At 45.5% G+C, this 15,000-nt stretch overlaps 1 protein-coding gene across 1 annotated transcript in view; it reads left to right on the top strand.

Moving 5' to 3' along the window:
* Positions 1-3,422: 3,422 nt before the first annotated feature.
* Positions 3,423-15,000, top strand: part of minar1 (membrane integral NOTCH2 associated receptor 1) — a gene marked incomplete at both ends in the record, with an annotated part of 36,421 nt that continues 24,843 nt past the window's right edge. The window contains 8 exons of the mRNA XM_083759412.1: positions 3,423-3,662; positions 5,447-6,307; positions 6,671-6,868; positions 7,489-7,921; positions 8,725-9,005; positions 9,195-9,419; positions 10,691-10,879; positions 11,864-12,199. Coding sequence (XP_083615538.1) covers positions 3,423-3,662; positions 5,447-6,307; positions 6,671-6,868; positions 7,489-7,921; positions 8,725-9,005; positions 9,195-9,419; positions 10,691-10,879; positions 11,864-12,199 — 2,763 coding nt within the window. The remainder of the gene's footprint in view (positions 3,663-5,446; positions 6,308-6,670; positions 6,869-7,488; positions 7,922-8,724; positions 9,006-9,194; positions 9,420-10,690; positions 10,880-11,863; positions 12,200-15,000) is intronic.

Consider the following 15,000-nt stretch of genomic DNA (forward strand, 5'->3'; position numbering starts at 1 on the left):
TACTGCAGGAGTAGGCAACCTTTGGCACTGGTGCCAACCTTGGCACAAAGGAGGGTGATCACTGGCACTCTGGAATAAAAATAAATTACCGGTAAATAAACAATTAAAAAAATTTAGTCAAATATATGAATTCACTCATATTTGTATGTAAATTACATCCTGCACATCATTCTACATTCATTAAAACTCTGAACTCTGACTGGGGGAGGGAGATAGGAGGCCTATATGCTCTGACTCTGATGGTCATTATAACAATGTGAAAGAATATTTAACAAGGGAAAAGGTTATATTCGTGGACAATCAAAACATGTTGGAATTGTGGTGTGGTGTCATTAAAGTGACACACTGACTATCCAGAAACTAAAAACATGGCACTTTGTTTCAAAAAGGTTGCAGACCCCTGGTCTACTGTATAGAATAGGGGTGTAACGATACATTTTAACAGATATATCACAATACATGCGGTTGACGATACGATACATGATTGACGATACGATACATGGACAATATTGGTTCATTATGGCGATACGATACAATTAAAATCGATGCAGTAACTATTTAGCAAATATTAAAGGTATATTCAGTGATTTCACTCAAAAAACCTTAGGTTTCGTTTTTGGCTGTGGGACCCAGCCTTTCGTCCAATCAGGATAGAGAGTCAAAAACGAAACCTAAGGTTTTTTTGACCCCCAGGGGTTAACTGCGGGGACAGGGAGGAACTCCTTATATGGCCAGCACACTCTATAGTAGGGAGGATTACAACACAACAAAATAAGTGATATTTGAATTAAGTGAAATCACTGAATATACCTTTAAATGTGTGAAACGTAGTGGATAGTGCAGGTTTTTTAAGGGAAATATGTATTATTATGGATATAAATAAGTAAACACAGTGATTCTCTGGCAAATAGATGGACATTGTATTCGAACACATTATGGACAAACCCACGCCTTGACATGAACACATAGAATACACACATTTATCCATAGACCAAATATGGAATGGAAAAGTAGCCTAATTACACCATATTTTTATTTATTTTCTTCTTAGAATTGCTAAATACAATGCACAAGTATTGATACAATTGTTATTGTTTACATTGCGTGACGTCATCATACATTCTTGCAGCGCTCGCTCGCTATAAGATAAAGTGTGTAGGTCTAGTGACGTCATTCTAGGTGCAAACAAAGCCGCCTGGGTGTTTTTTCCTTTTCAGCACCACAGTACCCGGACAGCTGCTCTCCTCTGCCTCGCGCACAGACAGACACCGTTCATTCCAAGAAGGAAAAACAGCGGAAATATAATAAAGCATGAAAGGAGGAAACGTTTTATGGGGAGATGCAGGTCACTATATGCTCTAAATAAATAGCATTCATGCGTTAATTGCGGATGACTGGATGTTATTTGAATTGGCAGCATTCGCTATATGTGCGCACATTTCACGAGGAGATGCACTTTTATTTGCCTTTGGTGTCTTGTTTTCTACATGTCCGGATGGAATGTACTCGGATCAACTTTGCCTTCATGGCAGCCTCGTGGTCTTTTCTGTCACTTTGACGGCCTGGGCGAGTTTATTGGACTAGTATACTGTGTGGAGCATGAATTCCTTTCCTCTCGGGGTGGAGAGAATGAATGAATCTCAGCTATACCGTGGTGTGACTTTATGCGTTCCTTTTCTGCTGCTGGGATTGTAGCGACAGAACAGAACAACGTCTGGAATGCGTTGAGATTTGAGATGATCAAGTGAATTCCGTCCGTTTTTTTTTTTTTTTTTTTTTTACAATACCAAAAGGACCGTGTCGTGTGGGGTGAGTCAGAGTCAGTGTGATTGTTGTGACTGTGCAGATGCGGGTTTGGAAAAGAATAAAAGCACAACGTATTTTTTTATCCTGCCGCTGTAGTAGGGTTGTGTTTCTTTTTGGAATGTGTTCCCACTGCGTTGCTACAATGTTTATTAATACCCAATATGTTTATGGGACGGGACGGGACGTCTTATTAACAAAGACAATGATTCATTCAGGACTGGACTATGTCGGCCACTATATAGCCGAAGATTTACACTCTCGTAGATGTATTTTTATTGGTCGATTCTGACATTTTCTGTGTCCCGACTCCCTAAGCATCATGTCTGTGAATTACACAGAAACAAATTAAACCAACAAAATGCTTTATATTGATTTTATTCTACATGATACAGCGTGATGTCTAACATGCAAATTTAGGGATTATGAGAATATATTTGACTTCATATTAATTTAATAGCTATTTATCGCACTGCAAAAAAAAAAAAAAAAACGACAGTAAGAGGTGCTCGTTATATTCAGCTGGCAATAAAGCTCATATAGGGGAAAGCTTAATTCTAAAGGTCGGACCGCATTCCCTCGCAGCCCAGACCCGAGCCGACCGGCTGCAGCCACCATGGACTCCCTCCCAGGATATACTCCTCCTATATGGGCAGTGGTTTTCAACCTTTTTCAAAACAAGGCCCATATGTATTCGCCATGTGAGCCAACATTTTATGACATTTATAGCCTCTCGGACCCCAAACAAAAAAAAATGTTTTGCTGTCGTTGGATAAGATTTTGTTGTATTGATGTTGGTATAGGAGAGATAACAGGCAAACGTTGATCAAAATAACAATTGTAGACTTCTGGTCAATTAAGTAATGCAGATTGATATTGAAAGTGTAAAATGAAACCAAATGGACCACCTGGAACCCCCCTCAAGGACCACTGGTGGTCCCCGGACCACTGGTTGAAAACCACAGTCCTATATGGTGAAAGCTCGGAAAGCTAAAGATTGGACCATAGTGTAACGATCCTGAAAAAGACCCGGCCGTATATAACTTGCTCCTCCAAGGGAGCTATATAGCTCTCTTGGCGCCGCATGGCTTGTTGCTTAATTGCTTGCCTGGTCTACTGAGTTGGAGATTGGGGTTCGCAGTGGCGTGCACAGATAGACACTAGGGGGTGCTAGAGCACTCCCTACCCTTTTGGCAATTTTGCTCTTAAAAAAAAAAAAAAAAACTTTTTCTTTTCTTAATTTGTAGTGTGTGGAAATCTTGATAAAAAAAAACGCTTCTACTATATTATTTAGGCCCCCCCCCCCCCCACAATCTAAAGCTTATGTTTCTATGTCAGTGGTTCTTCGATTTAAGAAAAATAGCAGACCTACAAGCTCGTAGCGCGCCACTCGGTGGCGCGCTATGAGCTTGTAGATCTGCTATTTTTCAATAGCTAAAGCACCAAAATGGGTTCCCGCCCCAAAATGCGCTGCACGTGCTATGGTGCCCTTTTTTTCACTTGAGCACCTGCCCCTCTAAATGTCTGTGCACGCCACTGGGGGTTCGACTCCAGCTCAAAAGGGTGCTGCTAAACGTTATACAATATATCCTCCAGCAGCCTCGCAGCCCGCGACGACCATGGAGCACCTCCCGGAATACTCCCTGTTCCTGGTGCGTATCTTGGAGGAGCTGGACAGCCACCACGGCTCCATGTCGTACCAGGACCTGTGCCGGTCGCTGTGCGCGCGCTTCGACCTGGCGCACCTGGCCAAGCTGCGCAGTCTGCTGTTCCACACGGCCTGCCTGGACCCCGCCTTCCCCGCCGAGCTCTTCCGGGACAAGATGCGAGGCGGCTGCGGCCCCGCGGACGACCAACAAGTATAAACAATCTTATCTGCTGTGTTTTAAAGGGATTGTGACATTAATAAAAAGGTTTTGGAATTGTTCTTGTTTTTTTTTTAGGTTTTCTAATCTCAATTGCACCCAAAAAACATGAACTTTTAACATTCAGTATAGATTTTCTGTGATCTGGGGGTTTTCTGGCTCAAACAGGTGCTCTGATTTGCCGGCAGTAAGTGACATCACTTACTGCAAATCCCATATATGTCAATGGGATTTGCCAGCAGATGTCACTGTTTCACTGTGTTGCCTGTTTTCATTGTAGCTCAAAAGGCTTCCAAACCCCAAAGAAAACTTCAGACCACAGAAAATCCACTGAATGTTCAAAGTTCAGGTTTTTTGGGTGTAATTGAGGTCATAAAACCTAAAAGAAAAAAGAAAAAGAAATGGAAATGAATGTCATAAAACCTTTAAGCTTCATATGTTGAACTTTAGCTGTTGGAAAAATAGCAGATCTACAAGCTCGTATAGCAGCGCACTCTGTGCTAATATTTTTGAAAAATCATGAAAATGTGGCACAAGTCTTTGAATATGTATTCTTTTAAAGCAAACATTTTTAACTCATATGCTTCTGCGGGGTCCCTGCCTGGAACAACATATTTGCATGGGGTCTGCGGCCAATTGATTCTGGGGGTCCTTGACATGAAATAGTTTGAGAACCAATATAGAAACAGGTTTTTCAGAAAACTGAAAATTGCTTTTATTTTATTTTGTTGAATCGACTTCAGGCCTAAATGGTTAAGTCATTGTATTGTTTGGTAACACTTCCTATATGAAGCTTTTTAGATAGCATTTTTCGAGGGGTGCTAGCAGTGGCGTGCACAGACATTTAGAGGGGCAGGTGCTCAAGTGAAAAAAAAAGGGCACCTTGTGCAGCGCGTGGAACCGGCCGGTTGCCTTAACCCATTTTGGGGCGGGAACCCCTTTTGGTGTTTTAAACATTATGTTATAATTGAGCTATTTTTGACAAATCGTGAAAATATTTATATATATATTAATAAGAATTTGAATGGGTTAATAGTGTGAGATTTATAGATAGTGGGGCCTAAATAATATATTAGAAGCTTGTTATCAAGAATTGATCAATGGCACCATGGTCCAGTGTACACTGTACAGTAAAATGGCACATTGCCAAAAGGGCAGGGCTCTAGCACCCCCTAGTGTCTATCTGTGCATGCCACTGGGTGCTAGGCCCTCCTATATTCCAGCTTGTAGATTGTTGTCGTATATACGCAAAACATAAAATTCCCATTGACACTGAATGGAGAATTACGTCATGATGTATACGATGATATAAGAGCGCCCCTCACTTCACACAGGTGTGATTTTAGATATATTCTACATGATACATATATGGAGATTTCTGTATCTGTCTCTCTCGTGTCTCTCTCTGGAGTTCCGTGTCAGGCTTGCCCAAATATGGAGTGTTGTGATGTCAGAACAGGCCAGCTCCATATATGGAGCCTGCAGGGTATAGGGGGTGGGGCCCTGTCCAGAGCCCTGGCAGAGGCCTTTTGTGGCGGTTCTGGTCAACCGTGGGTCCGACCGACTTGACACCGGGCACTGCACTCCCTGCGGTGGTGTGGAACGTGTGGGGCGAACGGTTCTCGAGTTACATGCATTACAGACGTATACATGTGTATATAGACACAGAGACTTGCATTTTTACTTAGATAAATGACCATGTGTTGTTCTTGCTTATACTGTAAATCGTGCTGGATTAATTAATCTGCTAAATGCTTGAATTGTAAATTAACCAACAGTCCAAGAAGCTGATGGTGGCGGCGGACATCGTGACCATGTTCAACCTGATCCAGATGAACGGAGGGGGAGCCAAGGAGAAGCTCCCCGCGACGCTCCCGACGCTCCCCGCCATCCCGACGCTCCCCGCCTCCCCCGGTCCGTCCCGCCCCACCGTCGCGGTCCCGCCACGAGCCAGTAAGTTCCACAAGAATCTGTCCTTCGAGTCGTGTCGGTCGGATACGGACGCCTACTGCGAGAGGAGGCGGGGTTATGACGAACACACGGACCACCACCACCACAGAGCAGGACCCCCCAGACACCCCCCGCACCAACCCCCGCACCCCCACCACCACCATCACCAGCACCACCAGCACCACCCCCCCCACTCTTCCCGGCATCGACCCGCGTCCCAAAACGTCCCTCCCCTTCCAGGCGGCCCGATGACGTCAGACTGCAACAGCTGCGTCCCGCAGTTCGTCCCCTCCTCGGACCCAAACTTTCTTCTGGGCGTGGTCGTCAGCAAGGACTTGAAATGCAGGGCGTCGTCACTGGATAAACTCCACCATCTGCCCCAGTATTCCAGCGGAGGTGGTGGGGGTACCAGCCCGCCCTCCCACCACCACCACCTGCCCCAGTACTCCAGCGGAGGTGGTGGTGGTGGTGGTACCAGCCCGCCCTCCCACCACCACCTGCCGCAGTACTCCAGCCCACCCTCTCCGCTGCCCCCCTGCGAGATGCAGAGCACCTACTTCCCCGTGCAGGACATGGACAGTGAGTCCACCACGGACCAGGAGTCCATGCAGCACGTGGTCAGAGAGCCGTTCTCCGTCCACTCCTGCGTCCAGAAGAGGAACATCTTCAAGGAGGACTTCCACTCACAGGTCTGTTTGGTTGTCTCGTTTTATATATCTATAAATAGAGACAATGAGGTGGATTGTGTTGTAGTCACAATGCTTTGATTGAAAACAATCAGGATTCATCGCCATGCCGGCTTTTGGTGGACATTTTTGTCAGAATTCTATTTTGGAACCATTTGTACACTCTCAGAGTTAAGGTGGTCCTTGAAAAGAAAATCATAGTAATGCTGTACAATGAAGAATAAGGTTTACCTTTTTATTGAAATGACGTACAGATGTGGTAAAAGTCAGATTTGTAGTGATTCATATTCATATTGGAATGTCTCCAGTGACACAGTGTTGACATTGGTGTGTTCACCGCTGTGTCGTTTGTCGTTGTCTCTCCAGGTCGTCGCCACGGACAGCAAACAGGGCGGCGGTAGCGGCGATGCCGTTTACCACCACCGGAGGGAGCTCCACAGGCCACCGACCTTCTTCAACCACAGCTTTGAACTGCCGTACAACAACCCGTACTTCGAGACCACCCTGAACTCGCCCATTCAGGAGAGGCGGCGCGCCAAGCACGAGAGTCTGGACGACCTGCAGGTATAGGCATGGAGCTCGATAACCGACGATACCAGAACAAACCCGATAACAAGCTTATTGAGTAACCCGGTATGAATAATCTTTGGGCTTGTTGAGTACCCGGTATCAATAATCTTTGGGCTTATTGAGTAACCCGGTATGAATAATCTTTGGGCTTGTTGAGTACCCGGTATCAATAAGCTTTGGGCTTATTGAGTACCCGGTATCGATAAGATTTGGGCTTATTGAGTACCCAGTATCAATAAGCTTTGGGCTTTTCAAGCCTGTTATCGAGCATAGCGGCCCATGACATCATATTTAAACAATCAAGACAATAAATCTAATCATCCATGCTGGTACAAACATGTCGGTCTAAAAGTGTATTGATACCTGCCAACCAGCGCTGCCCGGGTAAACAACATTACGCTTTTAAAATGACAGTACACATATTAATATTATTTTATTGGTAAAAAAGGTAAATTGCCTCCCGGTGTTGTGTTCAGAATGTATTTATTGTCTCCCGTCTTTCCACAAAATAAAAATGTTCGATAGTGGGCTGGATAAGAACCCGGCTTGATAAGCCTGATAGATAAGGTGCTCGTTATCGATACAAATTAACGAGATCCATCCCTACTTTGCAGGCCTCCACCTACTTCGGTCCGACCACGGTGTCCGAGTGCGTGAGCAGCAGCGTCAGAAGGAACGCCAACAGCAGCAGACCGGGGGGGAACAGGCAGCCATCTTGGCCCGTGAAGAGCCTCAGCCTCAACGCAGAGGAGGGGGGAGGACCAGGACCCGCCAGGGATTTGTTCGAGCGGTCGTTTCTGAACAGCAAGCCGCTCCCGCTCAAAGACAACCTCCACCACCGTCACAACGAGGCCAGCGAGCGGGACTTCCAGAGCCCCATGAAGGAGAAAGCGACGGCGTCTTCTCCCTCCGCGTTCGTAAAGAAACCCAACGGAATAAAAGCCAAGGAGGTTGCAACGTCGATGGCGTGCGACAAGAGAGAGGCGGGGAAACGATTCAGGGACAAGACGAACATCACGCACAGTTCGTCCTTCCAGGGAGGAGGAGGTAGGTGTGAGGAATATCTTATTGTGATAAAATATTGTGATAAAATGCCGTATCAGAGAAATCATATATGTCGTGATAACAGTGAATGTGCATCCTGTGGTTTCCAGTTCCTACTTCATGTAACGGATGTAAGTCTAAGCGTTCCGTTAACTCAGTTTGTGTTACCTCGTAGGTGGTCGTACGGTTAAAGTAACTTCAACAATAACCATAATTTTTTTTGTGATAACATCATGTATTGTGAAGATACTGCTTGAAAAAAAATATTGTGATATTATATTAAATCAATATTACACCTGAGGGTGTGCGTTACTATCACTAATGGCCAACGAGTTCTGTAAGCAGCACAGAAGTGCCATTAATGACAGTAACGCACACCCTCAAGTGTAATATTGCGATTATACAACAGTTACCCTTAAAACTAATTTGTCATTTTTTTAATGACAGATGAAGGCAAAGCCACTACAACCACAAATGTCTCAAGAAACTAGCTAGCCTAGCCACCAGTCTGCTGCGCTCTGGGAGAACAGAAACTAGCTAGCCTAGCCACTCAGTGTGCTGCACTCTGGGAGAACAGAAACTAGCTAGCCTAGCCACCCAGTCTGCTGCGCTCTTGGAGAACAGAAACTAGCTAGCGTAGCCACCCAGTCTGCTGCGCTCTGGGAGAACAAACGGCTGAATTCTTTGTTTTGATTATAGGTGTTCCATGATGCTGGTTTGAAGCACGGCTAGAAGGCTGTTTCAACCAATCCGATTGCTTCCTCGAAACGACCTGTTGTATATGTTTCCATATCGCCCACCACTAGGAGGGGGAGGGGCCTCGGACAGCTCGTCCAGCGTGGGAACTCAGACGGAGAGGACGAAGGCGGAGCAGAAGAAGAAAAACGAAAACGAATACACGGCCAAGTATGGTGGCGAGAGAGACGTGGCGCGCGCCTTCAGACACTCCTCCGACGAGGAGGAGGAGTCGGAGATGGTCAGCGACGACATCAGCGACATATTCCGCTTCCTGGACGACATGAGCGTGTGCGAGTCGTTGGGCGTGGTCCCGCCCTCCTTCTACAACAGCAACGGGTCACTCTCTCAGGTCAGCGTTGATGTCGTCGACTGTAAAACAATGACGGAGAATGTTCGTCGACTTAACGTCTTTCACTGACGAAAAACTATAGATAAAAAACAAGCTACGATGACTTAAACTAAGACCCGCCAAAATACATTGTATAGCCGACTCGACGTAAGACTAAAAGCTAAATCCAAAATGTACTGTCACAAACAGGTCACTCTCAGGTCGGAGGAGGGGGGCGACAGCTCGCCCGAGCAGCGGTCAAACAACGACACGGTCAGACTGGCCAAGTCCAAGCTGGACCGCCTCTTCCAGTCGCTGGAGACCGCGGGCACGGACGACGAACTGAAGGCCAGCGTGTTCAAGCTGGTGATGAGGATCGGAGAGATCGAGAAGAAGCTGGAGTCCCTGAGCGGCGTGCGCGGGGAGATCTCTCAGGTAGGGCTGTGCCGCCTGTGCCGATATGTGACCAGATTTGACTGAGGGACTGTCAACGTGCAGCCTCCAGCTTTTCACCAGAGGAGAAACACATTATGATTACTTTTTCATCCAAAATGAGTTAATAGCACAGTCAGACAATTCACATACTAGAGCATGTCTGAAATAAATGTCTGCAAGACATTACTCTATAAGCCAGAACTGGTGGGTCAAACTGAACAACCAATGTCAATTTGAAGCTATATGATTCCCTGTCAAGTTTGGTCACAATTATATCGATATTGTCCTCCCAATAAAGTGATATTGATTATAGTTAGTACTAGTAGTAGTAGGCTACCCATTGTTGTGGACAGACAAGTTGTGGACAAGTTCTAGTCAGTGTTTTACTGTTTGGAGGAGGCAGGATTCATGTACTTTTTGACCAGTTTGTGGCACAAAATATCGTATTCTTTTATTTTCAGCTACAGATATCGTGATATATCGTTGACGGAATCTCTCGAGGGCCTAATATGGCCACAGATATGGTACGGTGAGGTACTATACCCATATCGTCCCTCCCCTCTACTCTCAGGTGGCATTACACCCATATCGTCCCTCCCCTCTACTCTCAGGTGGTATTACACCCATATCGTCCCTCCCCTCTATACTCTCAGGTGGTATTACACCCATATCGTCCCTCCCCTCTACTCTCAGGTGGTATTACACCCATATCGTCCCTCCCCTCTATACTCTCAGGTGGTATTACACCCATATCGTCCCTCCCCTCTATACTCTCAGGTGGTATTACACCCATATCGTCCCTCCCCTCTATACTCTCAGGTGGTATTACACCCATATCGTCCCTCCCCTCTATACTCTCAGGTGGTATGACACCCATATCGACCCTCCCCTCTATACTCTCAGGTGGTATTACACCCATATCGTCCCTCCCCTCTATACTCTCAGGTGGTATGACACCCATATCGACCCTCCCCTCTATACTCTCAGGTGGTATTACACCCATATCGTCCCTCCCCTCTATACTCAGGTGGTATTACACCCATATCGTCCCTCCCCTCTATACTCAGGTGGTATGACACCCATATCGACCCTCCCCTCTACTCTCAGGTGGTATGACACCCATATCGACCCTCCCCTCTACTCTCAGGTGGTATTACACCCATATCGACCCTCCCCTCTATACTCTCAGGTGGTATGACACCCATATCGACCCTCCCCTCTATACTCTCAGGTGGTATGACACCCATATCGTCCCTCCCCTCTACTCTCAGGTTCTCTCCAAGCTCAACAAACTGGACGAGAAGATCCAGGAACCGTCGGAGCCGCCCGACAACGATGGGAGGTCCAGCGGGGAGACGGTGCCGGGCGCCACTCCTGACCACGCCCACAACAACCACGCCCTGCACCCCGCCAACCCCCCCCACGTGTTCCAGTGCCACACCACGGGCCACAACGTCAAGGTCAGTGTTGATTTCGTGCTGAAAAATGTTCGTCGACTACCTTTTTTTTATTTTTTTACGAAAACTAAATGGAAACTAAAGCTATGATGACTAATACTAAGACTAAAGGGTCCTTGCAGAGCTATGACTAAAACTAAGACTAATAGGTCCTTGCAGAGCTATATGACTAAAACTAAGACTAAAAGGTCCTTGCAGAGCTATGACTAAAACTAAGACTAATAGGTCCTTGCAGACTGGATGCGTTTTTTTCCGGGAAAGAAACACTGCTAAAAGTCATAAAAGCGCAGCAGTGTGCATTAAAAGGATCCCTGGATACTTGCCCTCTATAACTAAAATAAAAAAATAAACACCTTAAATATTTTATTTCGTTCATAAATAGAGAATATTTCACTCAATAGGAACTTCTCCTGTTGCAAGTTGATGATGTCACATGTCCATGTGTGGTCTAGCCTTAAGGATAATATGAGCATCAAAGCAATATTTTAAATACTTTTTATTAGCATACGCATTGCATATATTCCATAGGGCTGGACCACGCCAGACGTAAGTTACAATAATGACGCTTTATGTGTTAAAGGGATTGTGACATTAAAAAAAAGGTTTTGGAATTGTTCTTGTTTTTTTTTAGGTTTTCTAATCTCAATTGCACCCAAAAAACATGAACTTTTAACATTCAGTAGATTTTCTGTGATCTGGGGTTTTCTGGCTCAAACAGGTGCTCTGATTTGCCGGCAGTAAGTGACATCACTTACTGCAAATCCCATATATGTCAATGGGATTTGCCAGCAGATGTCACTGTTTCACTGTGTTGCCTGTTTTCATTGTAGCTCAAAAGGCCCAAAAAACCCCAAAGAAAACTTCAGACCACAGAAAATCCACTGAATGTTTAAAGTTCAGGTTTTTTGGGTGTAATTGAGGTCATAAAACCTAAAATAAAAAATAAAAATAAAAATAAATGAAAATGAATGTCATAAAACCTTTAAGGTGGACACCGGTGGTGGCAGCGGTTCGGGTTCGGGGGGCGAGTGGTGCTGCTCCCCCGACGGGACGACGACGACGGGGAACGGCCACGGCGAGAGCCTGAGGGTGAGGGCTCTGAAGAAGAGCGCGTTCTCGACGCGGCGGTCGTCGCGTTCGCTCAACGAGGAGAACGACGCCTGCACGGAGTCGTCGAAGGCCGCCAGCGTCGCCAACTCGCCCCGGGACTGGAGGACGGTGTCGTACTCGTCCCGTCCTCCGGGGGCGCTGCAGGTGGACGAGGGGACGACGAAGGACAAGGAGCCGTGCAGGGCGGACAGGCACAGGAGTAAAGCCAAAGAGGTAAACGTTTTGTTTTGGCGTCCCTGTAAACAACATATTTTCAGATGGGGGTCAGATGCGGCCAAATACAGATAATTCTGGGCGTCCTTGACGTGAAAAAGGTTGAGCACCGCTGAAACGTTGCATTTTTCCTTGATTTTGCATTTGGCCTTCACGCTTCCGTCAGCAGTTTGTTATGACGATGTTATTGGCTGTTTTCAGCCGGACGATCAGCTGTATGCACTGATCAGCTGTAAAACCCTTTGGTAAACGGTCTCCACCCGGGCAGGTCAGGTTGTGGCCTCCTGGTGGCGCTATAATAGGCCAATGTGAAAAGGGTGCCATTTTTTCTTACGTCTTGGATGGCAATTGGATGATTTGAGGCATTTTGTTACAAAAATGTGTTTTGTTCCAAAAATCCACCTGTTGGTGGCGCTATAATAGGCCAATTAGAAAAGGGTGGGATATATTCCTCAGCCTTGTAGGAGAGTCAGTGAAAGAGTTCACGTAAATTGCACGCTGCGTTCATGATTTGAGGCTTTTTGTTCAAAACGGGCCAATCCTGCAAATTTGAAAGCCAATGTTAGCCAATTAGGATGGAATACGAAATATCGGACAGATCCGTCTTGAACACAACATGACTATAGAGATACTGTGTAACGATTTGCGGGATTTTTGGACAGAATCTGGGGGAGTAATATCCAAAAATGTGTTTTCCAAAAGTCGGCGTCCTGGTGGCGCGATAACAGGCCGTTCTGGAACATTTGGGGCATAGGTTTATCGTTGGCATCTGGGAGTGTGTGTGTGTGTGTAAAGTTTGGTCGGAGTTGTCGTAAATCTGTCTTATATGGCTCTGGGCTGCCGTAGTGAAGTTAGGATAGTGTGTTCTGCTGTCAGCTGTCAAGTGGTACGAACCGGAGGAGAGCTGGGGAGAGAGAGAGAGAGAGAGAGAGAGAGAGAGAGAGAGGAAAAGGGAAACAGCTTGCATCTGAATATAGCTCTGGGAGTTGTGAACACTGTGCTGAGGCAGACTGTATGGAGAGCATGGAGACATGAGGCAGACTGTACCATGGAGAGCATGGAGACATGAATGCTGAGGCAGAGTTCCCTCCCCCCCATTCTCCTCCCGCACTGTTAAACGGCTCGTTAAGACATCAGTCACTCTCGGCAGGTGTTTAGGTGTTCCCGCCCGCTGACCTTTCGCTAAAGGAAAAGCCAAATGGAGTGTGTGTTCATTGAAAAGGGCTGTGTGACCTTTAACCCTGAGTTGTCTTTTGTCGGTGACAACCGCCCCGCCTGTTATTCCACTACGCGTGTATATGTGATCATCCATCTCTCTCTCTCTTCTCTCTCTCTCTCTCTCTCTCTCTCTCTCCCCGCCTTCCATTACCCCCCACCCCCCCAAAACCGGGAGGCATAATCTTCCGTTCCGCTGGTCACGTTAAAGTCTCTGTAGAAGCGTTTATATTCCAAGCGAGATGCTATAGGTCACAAATGAAGACAGAACATCTGCGTTTTGATCAAAACCATGGAGAGCGCCGTAGATTTAGCTCAAAGAGACACTTTAGTCGGGGCCGTAAACAAGGACGTGAACGGCAGTGCGCAGCGCGAAACAGGTCTAGGATCAGCTGAAGAATAACCTAAAGATGTGTATGCACGTACAAGGCCCGCTACGGCAACCAGTGTTGTTATCGTCGACTAAAACTAAGACGAAAAATGTTCGTCGACTACCTTTTGCACTGAAGAAAACGAAATGGAAACTAAATTAAAACTATGCTATCGTGACTAAAACTAAGACTAAATATACTGACAATTTCGTCAACAAATAAAAACTAGACTAAAATGTTAGGAAGGGACTAGTGGACAACAGATCAAGTCATTTTACACTTGGTTGCATGCTGAAAATAGCCGATCTACAAGCTGTACAAGTGTAAAATAAGTCATTATGACGGCAACAAGGCCCGCAAAAATACATTTTAGTCGACTAAATCACCTGTAGATTTAGTCGACTAAAATCTTATGACATTTAGTCGACTAAAACTAGACTAACACTAATACATTCCAGGTGACTAAAATGTGACTAAGACTAAGTGAAAAATATTCAGGAGACTATGACTAAAACTGAAATAGAAATTTGCTGCCAAAAACAACACTGACAGCAATTACCTGCAACCATCATTCCCAATGGCAACTACCTGTAGCGATAATAGTATAACTGCATCGAAAAAGTATATCGAAATGAAAAAAGCAACATTGACTTTGTATCGCATCGTATCGCTTTGCCATGGAAATAATCGGTATCGGATTGTTTTGCTATATGCAAATTCATTGATTGTATCAATGCTACATTTTTGTGTGAGGCATTTAGCAATTTCTAGAAGAAAAATGAAAAAGAGGGGTTTAATTACTTAATTTAAAAAAATGTCAATGTGTTTTAATTAGTTACTGTATCGATTTAAAATCATTGAATCGTACCGTATAGTATCGGCATAATGAACCAATATCGTCCATGTATCGTATATCGTCAACCATGCATCGTGATATGTATCTGACCTGAGATCAGATTCATACGAGGTTTCCACTGGACACACACTGGTCTGATTAACCCATTCTGACCTGAGATCAGATTCTAAAAAATGTCAGTCGTTCTTCGATTTTTACAAAAATAGCAGACCTACAAGCTCGTAGCGCGCCACTCGGTGGCGCGCTATGAGCTTGTAGATCTGCTATTTTTCAATAGCTAAAGCATAACATAATGCTAACACCAAAATGGGTGCCCGCCCAGAATGGGTTAAATTGTTTTGTTATTAGGAGTTAGTTGC

This window comes from Protomyctophum parallelum (genome assembly GCF_964188405.1).
Source record: "Protomyctophum parallelum genome assembly, chromosome: 2".
NCBI lineage: Eukaryota > Metazoa > Chordata > Actinopteri > Myctophiformes > Myctophidae > Protomyctophum > Protomyctophum parallelum.